At 36.8% G+C, this 13949-nt stretch overlaps 1 protein-coding gene across 10 annotated transcripts in view; it reads left to right on the forward strand.

Annotated features, from left to right (window-relative positions):
* The window catches only part of PKNOX1 (PBX/knotted 1 homeobox 1), a 47956-nt gene that overhangs the window by 11699 nt on the left and 22308 nt on the right, over positions 1 to 13949 (forward strand). For 7 of the 10 annotated variants that reach the window (XM_075173281.1, XM_075173273.1, XM_075173221.1 and 4 more), the window contains 3 exons: positions 4312 to 4413; positions 7100 to 7227; positions 8255 to 8426. In XM_075173281.1, the coding sequence (XP_075029382.1) occupies positions 4363 to 4413; positions 7100 to 7227; positions 8255 to 8426 (351 nt within the window). In that variant the 5' untranslated portion in view covers positions 4312 to 4362. Of the gene's footprint in view, positions 1 to 4261; positions 4414 to 7099; positions 7228 to 8254; positions 8427 to 13949 lie in introns of those variants that run through there. The other 3 variants (XM_075173245.1, XM_075173255.1, XM_075173304.1) reach the window with 2 other exon arrangements.

Here is a 13949-nt window from a genome sequence, read left to right on the forward strand (position 1 = left end):
AGGGGAAAATTAGAAGGAACGATTACTTGTTAACAAGTCTGTTGGGTAGTTTCTTCACAACCCTAAGACGGTTAGTGGTTGGTTTATACCCTGAAGCATAACTATTTATATCTCTTACAAACATCTGTTGTAGCTTGTATATGTTAAAAATGATATTACTGAACTCCAACAGCTCACTTGCACCGTATGTTAATGTTACTGGGTGGTCCCTTTGCTCTTTAATTATGAAGGAGTAAGTAGAGCAAGTGAGGAGTGATGTATGTTAAGTGATCACTTTGTGTACATGTTTCAGCTTACCTTTAATCTCTTCTCTTAGATACTTCTTAACTTGCACAAAGTCTCCACATTTCTAATTATGATTACCCCTCTTAATTTAGATTCCTTTCTACTCTACCTTTTACCTTCATACTTATTTTTATTAAAGGCTTGAATTTTTTTTCCTTTCGTTTTGTTTTGCAGAACACAATGCTTTTATGAATTCCCTTTCGCAACAGATATAAATGGAGTTTCTGATTGCAGTTCATGCATCAGCTTCCAGTTTACATGACCTTAAACATTTCCTTGGGTTTTCCTCACACTTTGTTTTCAAAATAAATAGAATGAGACTTAATTCTGTTCTGCGTGAAGCATACTGGCTGACTCTCTCAGCCTCGGGTTATTTTTTTTTTCTTTGTAACTCTTTGAATATAACACAAATGCAGTTTTCCTTCTACTCCCAATTTCTTTAACAAATAATTGGCATTTTTAAAGCTAAGTTGTCCAGAAGTCATGTGTTCTTAGGCCCACTTCAGATACCTTAGGCCATATAGTATTGGGTATAGCTGTGCTGGTTAAAGATGGTCCTGCTGTGAGTTGATAATCGCCACACATGAGCCAGAAATTACCACACTAATAGGTCAGCTAAGAGCAGGGGTTGTATGAGTGCACAGCAATGTGCTTCAGACAAAGTCAGCTGGTTTACATCATAGCCACCTTTAACAGCGGGTTGAACTGGCCTAGCTGACTTTATGTAAAAACGATCAGAAATCGTTCACGTGTTCTGTGGGCTCAGTGGTAGAGCTGTGGAAGTAATTAGCTCTGGCAGGGTGGCAGTGATAAACATCTGGGAGCGATACCAGCTTCATCTAGCATCGTTGTTTGCAGAACGAACATCTGCTTAGGCTGTGTATCTGCTAACTAGAACTGGATGCTGTATCCTAAATTAGGTTATAAAAGGCAAATGTGTAAATACCTTTTCAGTTATTTTTCTTAAAGTTTAACATAGTTTGTCTCTTACCACTACTGGCTAATGAGAAGATGTTTCTCTTTAGTGAACCAAAGTAATTCCTCAGTTAATTGCCTCAATTTAAGTGTGTGATTAGCTCAATTTGTTCTTCTTGATTTGCAGTAGTTGTCTTCACTAAATCTCATCAGTTGCTATCTTGCCTAATAGCTTAATCTTCTTCTACTGTAATTATAAGTCAGAGGGGAAGCTCTTACGGGAAATAAAGGATATACCCACGTAGAATTGGTTCCAGGCGTTCCCCTGGGAGAGAGGGGGGCAGAAGTCCTTCTTGATGAAATAATCTATGGATCTAGCTCAAAGCTGTGCACCTCTTTCTTCCTTCGTGTGGCCTGAGGGATTTCCAGATGTGGAATGTGTCTTCCTTATGGAAATCTGGAAATCAGCTTGTCTGATTCTCCAGAAATTCTTGCTATGTCCTATTCTCTTCACCAGTTTACACGTGTTATCTTTTTGCTTCCTTCTCCATGTTGTTCTTTGTGTCACTAATACGATCTCACTTCCTCTTCTATGACTGTTTTACCTGTTCTTATTTCCTCCTTTCTGACTAAGAACTTCTTCTCCCACAGCCAGACAATTTCTTTATCAGCATTTTGAGGAACTTCTTCACTTTCTAAGACAATCACTGAATAGTGTTTACTCTTTCTTTGTTGATCTCTTCAACTGTTCTGCTTTTATTTCGAGGGTAGTTCGGTCTGAGCTTTGGATATCACCGTCAGAAATTAAATGTGTGCCTTTTGAGAAGGAAGAAAAGCAGCATTTTGTATGTGCCCTTTCACTCTATAACTAAAGACACTAATGCCCCTGTTGTAAGCTACCATTTTTGAAAGAAAATAAATGTTTAAACATAAGGCAAATGCTTACAGGACTGATGTTTTAGAATATGTCCCCCTGAAGTATTTTGAAAGATATCTCTCACTTTGCTGTTGTGGCAAGTGCTGATTTAACTTTAACATTAAATGACTCATAACCATGAAAAAAAAATCAAAAATCTGAAGTACCTCTATCAGTGAGTGCATTTATGCTGTTCCCTTTTTTTTTTTTTTTTTTAATTTTGGTGGAGAAATCAGTAATATTTTTGGAGTTTCAAAGAAAGAGATACTGATGTTCTATAAAGACAGATAGACAAACTAGAACCAGAAAATACTTTCATTAAAGCTATTAGAAAAACTCTAAATGCATTCTTTACTCTTTTCCTCTGTAAATTGTATTCTTAAGAAAAACATACTTTAGCATAGGAGTTCCCAAGCTGTAGCATATCTTTTAGCTAGTATTCCACAAGCGATTTAAGATGATATGTGCATGTTGGCTACAAATAGAAACTTGTTCAGCTCTGCAAGCTCATGACCCAATGCCAGAACCAAGATCTGCTCTGTCTGCTCATATTTGTGGTTCCCAAGATGCTTTTGTGTGACTAAAATGGCATATATTCCCAAAGAGTAACAGCTCCATTTAAGCATTAGTGAGTGAAGGTCAATAACATTGTTTGTAAAGAAAGTCATGCTTATGTCATCCTGGTGAATTTCTCTGGTCTTTAAAGCTGTTTTTAAAAAAAAAAAGAAATTGCAGTAATGCTTAGGAATCGCACTTTGAATAGAACTTGATGCAAATTAAGGCTTGAGGTTTGTCTTGAGGAGTTAGGTATGTCTCTGTGCCTGAAACTGTTAAGTAAACAAAATCTTGACATTTATCCTGTGTTTCCTAGATTAAACATTTACTTGAAACTATTATAATCTATAGGAGAAAATATCCAGAAATGTAAAAATTGCTTTCAAAATGGTTATATACTGTAGTAGCATGCAATGGTGAAGGAAAGATTTTTAAATAGTTGAAAAATCTGTAGTGATTGAACACATTACAAAGAAAAAAGTTTTTATTTCAGATCTTAAACTGGTGAAAATTCTGATACTTAGTTCTTTGATACTGACGTAAGTGGAAGAGAGCAGAAAACATGGAATTAATACTTGGATGTAATCTTTTCCAAGACATGACCTCTGTCTTCTTTCTTAATATGAATATTTTTTATAGTAGCTAAACGTTAGGACTCCTATGTGTCAAGGAAAATTGAGTTCTATGGTAATATTTAATGGTAATAGCTTAGTGAATTATGTGATTTCAGTTATAATGGCTGCTAATCTGACAAGAAAATGAAATGTAAAATAGTAATTTGATGGATAAACTATCTGGTGGTGGTGCTATCCTAAATTTTTTTTTTTTTTTAAATTACTGAACATCTAACTCTAAAAAAATGTTTAACTCATCTGGGCACCAAACTCCAGCTAATGCTTAGAGGGAATAACATGCATAAATTTACTTGTGTTATAAATTCTATTAAAATTAATATTTCCCAAAGTATCAAATGTCTATGAAAATGAGACATCTGAATTCCTAGGTCACTTTTGAAACTATGTAATCAGAGAGGCTCAATTGTTTAAAAGTTGTTAGATATTGTTCAATTCTTTGTTGAGCCTTAAAAGACTTGGATGGTAGATTCCTGATGTCAGAAGTGATTTAAGACTTCAGTTTCTAAAAGTAATTTCAGGCCCTAACTTCAGAATATGGGACTCATACTCAGAAGTAAATAGGGTATTCCTTAGCACTTTTTACATTTGGTTGGAGACTATTATTATTTCAGTTACAGTAATGCTCAATGTGTTTTTAGCCTTTTCAGAACACAGAAACATAGATCTTTGCTCATTTCTAGATTTTATGTATTACCTCAGAATAAGTTAGTTAAGTAGTGTAAAAATAAAAAGTTTACTTGAAGTTTGAATGTAAAAGAACCTCAGCCTCTTATTAAAAACCTTACATTAAAATATAAAATGATACAATGAACTTTTTGCTGATGAAACCTGTTGCACTTTCCAACTTGATTTTTTTGTTTGTTTGAGAAAATGCACATAACTATCATTGTCAATAAACTAGCTGATTTTTTTGGTCAGACGTGTGCATAAATCTGTATCTTTTTTTATCTTTTAGAACTGGATTCTAAGTGGTCGCTTTTGTAACTGACTTTTTTTTTTTTAAAGAATATTTGTTCGTGCTTATGATGATTTGACGTAATTAACGTTTTATTAACCATGATGGCAACACAGACATTAAGTATAGACAACTATCAAGATGGACAACAGGTAGGTGTGTTTTTCTTTGTCTATGAACTAAATACAGTTAGTACGAGAAAAAAGGTAGTGACTTTTTCCTTAATGCCTGCTTTGGCATTGTTTAACTATCTGTTCCTGTTTGTAAAACAAGATCTTTAAAGTGATAAGCTGCTATTCTTTATTACTTGGATACTTATTAAAGGCTTAGCTAATCTTTGCATGATTTTGCTTAACTTCTGGAAGAATGGTTAGATAAGGGGTTTTCTTCTGAATCTGCTCTAGACAATTTGTGTGCTGTAATATTCCTATTTTTAGGAAAGTCAAATGGGCATCCGTAATATTTTGTGTATGTGATACTTCAGTGTTCTTATGTGTCTGCAGTTAGAGTAGACAGATGGAAGTTTACGCAGTCATAGACTTGCTGGTCTTCAGCAAGTGAAGGATAAATTTACTTATCTAGAATTATATGCTACTTTGACTGCATTTAAATTGATGCAATTATGCTACAGGCTGAAAACTGATAAAATACCTGAATTCATTTTAATTAGGTTATTGATTAGAATTGTTAATTAGAAAGCTGGTCATTGGGCTTCCAGTTTCTTATTTCTGTTAACAAACAGCTACAGTAATGAAACATACTCAGATATGTCTGGTCATGATGTTTCTTTTTTGTACAACAGGCTGTATATTGCAACAATTTGAATTACTAAATTAAAATACTGTTAACTGGAGACAAGTCATGCTGTGGCCTGTACTCTGAAGACCCATTTTTACGTTACTATGTGTCAGCCCTAAGCAGTAAATACAAGTGCTTCTGTCAGCAGATGGCAACAGTGGCGAACAGTCAGAAGCAAATCAGCAACTTTTCCCATCTCTTATAAAAAGACGTTTATCTGAACGCAATCGGGGATTGTTGATTTTTTTTGTTGTTGTTTGCTTCTTTTATTGCAGTTCTAACTTCTTTCTCTCTCCTCTCATGTACCTTACATCTTTTACTTTACTCCCCCAGCAAATACATGCCATCCTGTGACACGTCAGTGAAAGTAATACCTGTTTTTGTAAAGAACGGATTGGGAGAGAGCATTTTCTTTCTATTTGTTTTGTATTTTAAGCTCTTGGTGACCAAGATAGACAAGTAATTTGGGTGCCTGCTGCTTTTGTAGTTTGGAAATGGCCCACAGAAAATAGCTTGCAGTTTTAAGTGAGCTATTTCCTCCTTTTACTGAGATAGAGGCCTAACTGAACATGCCCTCTCCCTTCAAACTCTGCAGACGTATGGCTCAACATTTATAATCACTTGTATGAGTCATCCCCTTTTATTTTTCTCCTCCTTCTTGTCATTAGCCAAGAAATGAGTCCATTAGTCGCATCTTTTTTGCAAGGCAGGCTGCTCTGTTGGTAGGATAGGATAGGGTAGGATATGCTGGCATTTTCTCAGTTTCTGATTTTGCTAGGAGATGGTTTGGCCCCGACAGGTAATAAAGCACAAACCTTTTGGTTCTCCCAGACTTCTTGTTGGGAATACTATAAATTCCTTTTGCTTATGTTGTGTGGAAATAGATTAAATTCTGTCAGAGTCAGGTTCTCTAATAGTTTCTGGAGGCCAGCTCTCCTCACGGAGGGTTCCTGTGAGTGATGTGATACGTACATCTCGTGGGAAAAGAGGGCAGAGGATTGCATTCTGTACACTTCCTTTCTGCAGGTGTGAATTCTGGCTGCCTGGTGATATCTAGAACAGTGTCTGTCCTCTACTCGAGATAAAACTTGTTAAGGTTAAAGTAGAAAAAAAAGATTGCAGTGATTTCTTGTCTTTGTGCAGATGTTCCCAGTGCTCAAAGGCGAGAAAACCAAGGTGTTTTTGTTGAGGGGTAGAAACTATGACTTTCAGAGGTCAGGTTCCTTTAAGACCTTTTAGTCTGAAAGATATTTAGCTGGAGGTGATGGGAAAACTACTTTCAACACCTTCAAAACACCTGAAAGCATTACCAGCCACCTAGTACACTTTAGGAGGTGCTCAGTAGAAGCTGTGGCTCTGTGTTCTTTTTCCAGTGGTGGCAGATTGTGTAACTGTGTTCAGTGGATTTGTAGAACCAGTTACTGTTGTTTTCTCCAGTAGCTTGATATTCCTAAAATAATTTATTATTACAATATGTAAATTTGAGTGGTAAAGGTCAGGGGAGGTTATGCTCCTGATAATTGAAAGATTGGAGTGACGCACAATATTTCAGTTCTTTGTAAGAAAATGTGCATTTTAATGGACAAGAAAAACTTCAGGATCTCTTTCCTTCTGTATCCTGACATAATGTACAGCAAGAAATAAGAAAAAAAACTTAAGAGTAGAAACTTTCCTTTCTGTTGTTTTCATCCTAAAGGCTTTTTATGCAGACATCCCCATAAATTTTTTTGAGCAATGTACTCCAGCCTATTCCAAAAATAGCCACTTCAGAGACAAAATGCTTTAACAATTTACTAATATCTGTCATTCCCATTTTGGAGCCGAGTGCTGAAACTTGTAGTGACCTTTAAACTACCCATCAAAAAGTGTCAAGGATTAAAAGAGGGGTTTTGTTACTGCTATGGCTTTTTGTGTAACTGCCAAGTCATACCAACCTTCTGGCAATTCAGTAGCCCTTTGCATTGCTATTTCCTTAGAAAACAGTACACTTATTTTACGTCAAGCAGAGAGATTTACTTATAACTTACTCTTTTTCTACAGATGCAAGTAGTAACAGAGTTAAAAACTGAACAAGATCCCAACTGCTCTGAAACTGATGCAGAAGGGGTGAGTCCTGCCCCTGTAGAATCTCAAACTCCAATGGATGCAGACAAGCAGGCCATTTACAGGTAGTAATGGACTTGTATTCTATCTTTTGAAGGGTAAAGAATAGAGGAATTTTTTTTTTAAATTAATAATAAGCAGCTTAAAATCAGATGATCTCTTGGCTAACTGTCTCAGTAGTTTGCAGGGAAAGGATGAGATCAAATTAGCTTCACTGTCAGTCTTCAGCCAAGAAAAAAATCTTCCCTTTTTTGTGGGATTCTTCAGTTTCAGCATAGTTTTAAAGGGTATTCTCAAGGTGGCTGCCTTTAAAGCACAAGTGAAATTTAGCAAGCTACCCAGACTGTTGAACTATGGTCACTATTTGTTATACTGTAGTTTTTATCTTTAATGTGAGATTTTATTTTTATTGTAATTAGGTCAATCTTTACTCCCTTTTCTTTAGGGATAACAATCTATTGCCCTGTAATTAGCTCAAACTGGATTAAATGTTGATGTATAAACATACTAATTTGAGATTTTCCAGTGTTAAGTGCTGTGGTAAGCAGTATGCTCAGTTTTGATGAGGTTAAGTGTTCTTTCACTTTAAGTGCTTTATAAAGTCATAATTATTACCAGTTTGCAGGTCAAAAAAAAAAAAAAAAAAACAAACAAACCAAAAACCTGAAGCAGAAGGACGTATTGACTCATTTACAGACTTGTGCTAACAAAATCATCTTCTGCTCTGAGCATGATTTCATAGGAGGCCTCAGAGTACAGCCTGCGTACTATTCTCAGTTCTGTGAAGTTATTTGTGATGTATAAATAAGGCCCACACTGAAGAATAAATGAATTTTATCAGACTATTTCATAATTTAAATCTGCATTCATCTTATTTGTAAATCCTAATCCTCATTTCTAATGCACTGTATTAATGTAATTGTCACTCAATTACAGTGAATTAAATAGTATGTCATAGCTTTTTAGCTTGTGATTGTTCTCTTTATTTAAATATACATATTTTACTGCTTTACTTGCCTCTAGATGTCTTACTTTTCAGTGGTGTACATCTAAGTGAAAATACTTGTTCATGTACTTTAACTTTTATTCTAGGCACCCACTATTTCCCTTGTTAGCACTATTATTTGAAAAATGTGAACAATCTACACAAGGCTCAGAAGGCACAACTTCTGCTAGTTTTGATGTAGATATTGAAAACTTTGTAAGGAAGCAGGAGAAAGAAGGAAAACCCTTTTTCTGTGAAGATCCAGAAACTGATAATTTGGTAAGTATAAGCTGTTTCTTGTATTTCTGAAACAATCATCATATTTGCCTCTTCCTAATTTCTGATCTCAACTGGTGCTTATAGTTTCTCCTCACATTTTTCGTCCTACGAAAGAGATTCTTCTTTATGTTAGTGCTGAGAAGCATTTTTTTAAAATTTCTTCTGACTCCTTTTTTCCCTCTTATCTGTAAACTTACATTGGGCCCATCACAGTTGTTTCCCATTCTAAACTGGCTGAAATCAGTGTATTACAGATGAACAGAAACATATGCTTGCCATAGCCAGACTGACTCTGCAAATCAATTTTAGAGTGTCAAGTGTATAACATATGTTTATCAAAAACATGTAATCGATGTAAGTTTTTTCCAACTGTGTTTTTTTTAATCAGGGTTCATCTAGTTAATGTGGGAGAAGAGCTGTTATAACATGGGCTTAGAAACTCTTTAACATATACAAATTTTTTCTTATGTGTCATTGTCTCCTTTAGGCTTTCTGAAAGTCCTGCGTGTGATGAAGCTTTGATTTCCCCAATCCGTTAGTCTCCCTCTTGAATCACATCTCTAGAGAACACCTCTCTTGGCATGCTAGTTTCTAAACTGTCTACCTGCCTTCATCTCTTTAGAGTCATGTTACAACTAGATTTTATCATATTCAAGAGTGTTAGAGTTATAGTGGTCAAGTGTTTTGTTTCATTTTTTGAAAAACTGTTCCTTTAAGGGGACTGTGTAATAAAATAAGTCTTCATCCTTGAGCCTATCTCATAGGAGGAAAGGCTACTTAAAATATTGAAGCTCACAAACAAAACTAAATTGATGGGAGGTTGTAAACAACAGAAATGGTAATGTTTTAAAGCTGATACCTAGAAAGATTTATGTGGGCAAATAATGTCCTGTGTGGGAGGCTAAGGTAATGTACTTGGAGAAAACTCTTAAACAAAACCAAGACTTAAACAAGAAATAAATCTGAGATTCTGTTTAGAATTGGCAGGAGTATTGCAGTGAACAGCATGTTAGGAGGGGCACATATTGTCGCAAAAAAGGGGTCAATTTTGGCTGCTTTTGCAAGCAGCCTAAATAGTAATTTTGCATAACTTGATCTCTTTCCAAGCACTTTATGACCAATCGTTAGTGTACTTAAGTTCTGGGAAGATAGTATTTAAATAGTGTCATGGAAAATGAAGCTACGAGAGTGTCTATATATAATTAGACCAGCGTGAGAATAAAGAAGGCAGAAGACAGTATGTTCTAGAGGAGGCAAGCTTTTACAGCTGTAGCTGAAGAGGCATAAAAAATTACCATCTCATCTACTTGTTATATCCTTTTAACTGTAGGTGCCCAGGATTGAAATATCTTAATGCATTGTGCCAATGATCTTAGTCTATGGGAATATAAAGTCACCTTAGATTAAAGCTTCTTCAAATATGGATCAAGTTAACACAATTCACTTTGTACTAATCCAATTCACTTTGTACTAATCCACGTGCAAGAGTGCTTTCAAAAAGTTCTCTAACAGCTTTGGCTGTGGAGCTATTTGTTATAGAAAAGCTTTTATTTTCAGTTTGGAAACTTTTTGAGGCTCAAATAAGGTTTTTGTTTTGGGTCATCTCCTAACACAGTGTCCTTCAGAATGATGGGAAAGCAGCCAAAGGAGGACGCATAATATGATACATAATGATACTCTCAGTATTAGTGTAAAGATTCTCAGTTTATAAATGAAGAACTGAAGAACAGGCATTGGCCACTTTGACCAAAGTTACAACTAGAACAGAATCGAACCCCCAAAATCTCAATTTAACATCTGAATCGTTAGATCTTTGTGGGCAAATTTTGATGCAGCTCACCTGAGAAATATTTATTGATACAGACAGTGACTTAGTTTTCTAAGTAGAAAGAAGCATTGACATACCTACTAAAACAGTTCCATGAATAAACCCTGTAGCAGAATGACTGTTGCCACTGTAGCAATTAAAAATAGAATATGAAAGAAGAAAAATAAAGGCAGGGGGAAATAAACGGTAATTCTCTTCTTTAGTTACTGCCCTAGTGTGAGCAGCAGTGGTGTGAGGTGCTTTGCTTTTTCAATTTTTCTTTTATTTGAAATGTGAGTGGTGTAATATTACATTTATGAAATACTTGTAGCACAATATAATGATTGTCTTACATTGGTAAGCAGAAAGAAGTACTTCAGAATGGTTATAATGAGGTGATCTGTCTGTGAAGAGTATGGTTGTTCCATTGGGGTGCAGAAATTCTTGGAGATTGAGGGCTACTGATACCATCATTTTAGATCTTTCTTGAACAGGAAAGCACTCGGGCAAATTTTTGGGGAGAAAAAAGTGCATTATTGAGGGAGAAGGAGATAAATACTTGGAAGAGCCATTAGTTTCTGAGGAAGACTAAATCCAGGCTAAAAACTGCAGTTCATCAAGGATGCTAATTTGCACATGTACAAAATATTGTGGGACCTTTGGTTGTTAAAGAATGAATTGCACACAGAATTCCCCAAATAACATACCTGTTTCAGGATCTTGTGGTTTGACCAGGTACATAGAAAGTTAACTACCAGGAATGCTTATAATTTTGGCATTGCTTCTTTCTTTATCTCTTTCACTCTGTAATACGTTTGGGGTTTTATTACTGCTATCAGTGACACCTCTGGAGTGCTGCTTGCACATCAGCTGTGAATTTGAAGACACCAATAAAATTTTCCATGCCTCTTTCTTCAAAGACTTTTTTGAATATACTTGCCTCCAGTACTTGACTCAAAAATGAGAGTTCTGTTCTGCATGAAGCAGATCCACTGACTTGCTGAGCCTCAGGTTATTTTCTTCATTTGCAACTCTGAATTCAACACAAATATACTGTTTTTCTTTCTCTCTCTAATCCCAGTTTCTTTTCAGAAGCACATCTGAAATCTAATAGTTGGAATGTAGTAGTTCTGGCTCAGTGGATGAGGAAAGAGCAATGGATGTGGTTTATCTTGACTTTAGTAAGGCTTTTGACATTGTCTCCTATAGTGTTCTCATAGACAAACTGATAAAATACAGACTAGATAAATGAGCAGTGAAATGGACTGAAAATTAGGTGAACTGTTGGGCTCAAAGGATTGCGATCAGCAGCATGAAGTCCAGTTGAAGGCTAGTCATTAGTGCTGTACTCCAGGGATTGATACTGGAACCAACACTGTTTAACATCTTCATTAATGATCTGGATGATGGGACAGAGTGTACCCTCGGCAAGTTTGCAGATGTTGCAAAAGTAGGAGGAGTGGCTGATGACCAGATGGCTGTGCCACCATTCAGAGGTACTTTGTCACTTTTGGAGAAATAGTCAAACAGGAATCTTATTTAGTTCAATAAAGGGAAATGTCAAGTCCTGTACCTCGGGAGGAATAACCCCATGCACCGGTACACTCTGGGGGCCAACCAGCTGGAAAGCAGCTTTGCGGAAAAGGACTTGACAGTCCTGGTTGACACCAAGCCAAATGTGAGACAGCAATGCATCCTTGCGGCGAAGAAATTCAACACACTTGGGCTGTGTTAGGAAGAGCATTGTCAGCAGGTCAAGGGACGTGATCCTTTCCCTCTGCTTGGCACTGATGAGACACATCTGGAGTGCTGGGTACAGTTCATTGATATTATCAATGTATCTAAGTACCTAATGGGGGAATAAAGAAGATGGACTTTCTGACCCTTCAGTGGTGCCCAGTGAAAGGCCAAGAGGAAATGGACATAAATTGAAACACAGGAAGTTCCATTAAAACATAAGAAAAAATATTTTTACTGTACGGGTGATTGAATGCTGGAGCAGGTTGCCCAGAGAGGTTGTGGAGTCTCCATCCTTGGAGATAGTCAAAACCCAACTGGATGTGGCCCTGAGCAACCTGCCCTAGTTGACCTTGCTTTGAGCAGAGGTGTTGGATTAAACAGTCTCCAGAGGTCCCTTCCAAGCTCAGCTGTTCTGTGGTTTCTGTGAGCCTTCAAAGATCGGTTTCCCAAAGATCCTGCATGCCTTGGCCTGCTTCACATGCTTTTGGTTGTACACAAACATTCTCTCAGATCTAGCTTACTTTGGTTGTAGATGGGTCCGCTGTGTTCAAATAGTCCTTCCTGCTGATTGACCTGTTTGTGATCTTAGTGGTGACAAAGTCTCTTGGTTTAAGTGGTATTCACCTTTGTTGATGGGCTGCACAAATCTGGCTGATTTTCCTTGAGTTGGATGAGGAAGTATTTGTTTATGTCTTGTATTCTGTGCCTGCTGAGGTCAGTACTATCTGAAACTGGAACCACATTGCAAAATCAAAAATCTTTGGCATTGAACTCCTGTTCTGTAGTCGTATTGTTAGCTATGACTTTCTATTACTAGATACCAAATGAAATCTGAGTGCAACTTGTCCTCTGCCTGTCCTGAAGGCTGGGGACTCTGAACAGCTGACATTCTGACAGGCTGTTCATTTTGTCAGGGGCAATAAGCAGAAGAGTTTCTGTCAAGTTGTGAAATAGCTAGTATGGTTTTCAGTCTCTTCTTCAGCTTGAAATATCGGTGCTTGCACAGAGAAGGTGGTAGCTGCGCAGTTTTTTCTGCCTTGTGTCACATAAATATATACATTTTTGTAGAGATTAAAAATCTCTTTTTAGTAGAGAGGGATTCTAATATTGTGCACCTTTGTTTTGTCTTCTGTTCTTGCTGTCCCTCCCTTTTTAACTCCAATGTTAAATCAACCATTCACTTGAAAGTGAAAGCTTCTTGCTAGTGAAGACTGCTAATTAGAACAAGCCAGGAAGGGTGGAGGGGGTAGGCCAGACTACTTGCTTTCCACCTGTGCTCTTATCTGACCCCAGCAGAGTCAAACAAGAAAGGTGTAAATGCTTGCTCGGTAGCAATCATTCAACTTGGAGCCAGAGCTAAACTGAGATGAATTGAACATTATAGTGCTACAAAGAGCCAGATTCAAGTCCTATCTGAAAAGAGTCACAGGCCTGCCTACAGGAAGGAAATTGGCCACTAATTCAGCTGTTTCTTTTTTTTCCCTTTTACTTCTTTTGGAAGTGGCATGTAGAACTCAACTACACAGCACGTTTTTTGTGACAGAGCTTAAACTAATGGCTCCAAAACAGCAGAGTATCATTTCAGGCTCCATACTGCTTATAGGCTAATTGGCTAGATGACAGAAATTGTGAAGAGTCACAGGTACTGATTGTAGGGCCTCTTACAATCCTGGCAATATTTCACATTGTGCACTCACTTGAAATGCCTTGAACATTCCAAAGGAAGAGTTTGATTTTCATCCAGAGGACCACAGAATGTTAATCTGGACAGCACAGGCATTAGATCAGTTTGACCAGAAAGAAGTTCATTAAGAGCAGTGTAAGGTTGTTCTAACTTGAGTAGCTCTTAGTAAGCTACAGTCTAGATTACCTTGTTACTTTGGTATTATGGTTCCCATTCTAAATTGATTGGTGGTTTCCTGCATTAATAGTATAAAGGATTTCAGCACTGGGAAATACAGATAGCATCTACCTGA

Source organism: Calonectris borealis, chromosome 1, assembly GCF_964195595.1.
Source record: "Calonectris borealis chromosome 1, bCalBor7.hap1.2, whole genome shotgun sequence".
Lineage (NCBI taxonomy): Eukaryota > Metazoa > Chordata > Aves > Procellariiformes > Procellariidae > Calonectris > Calonectris borealis.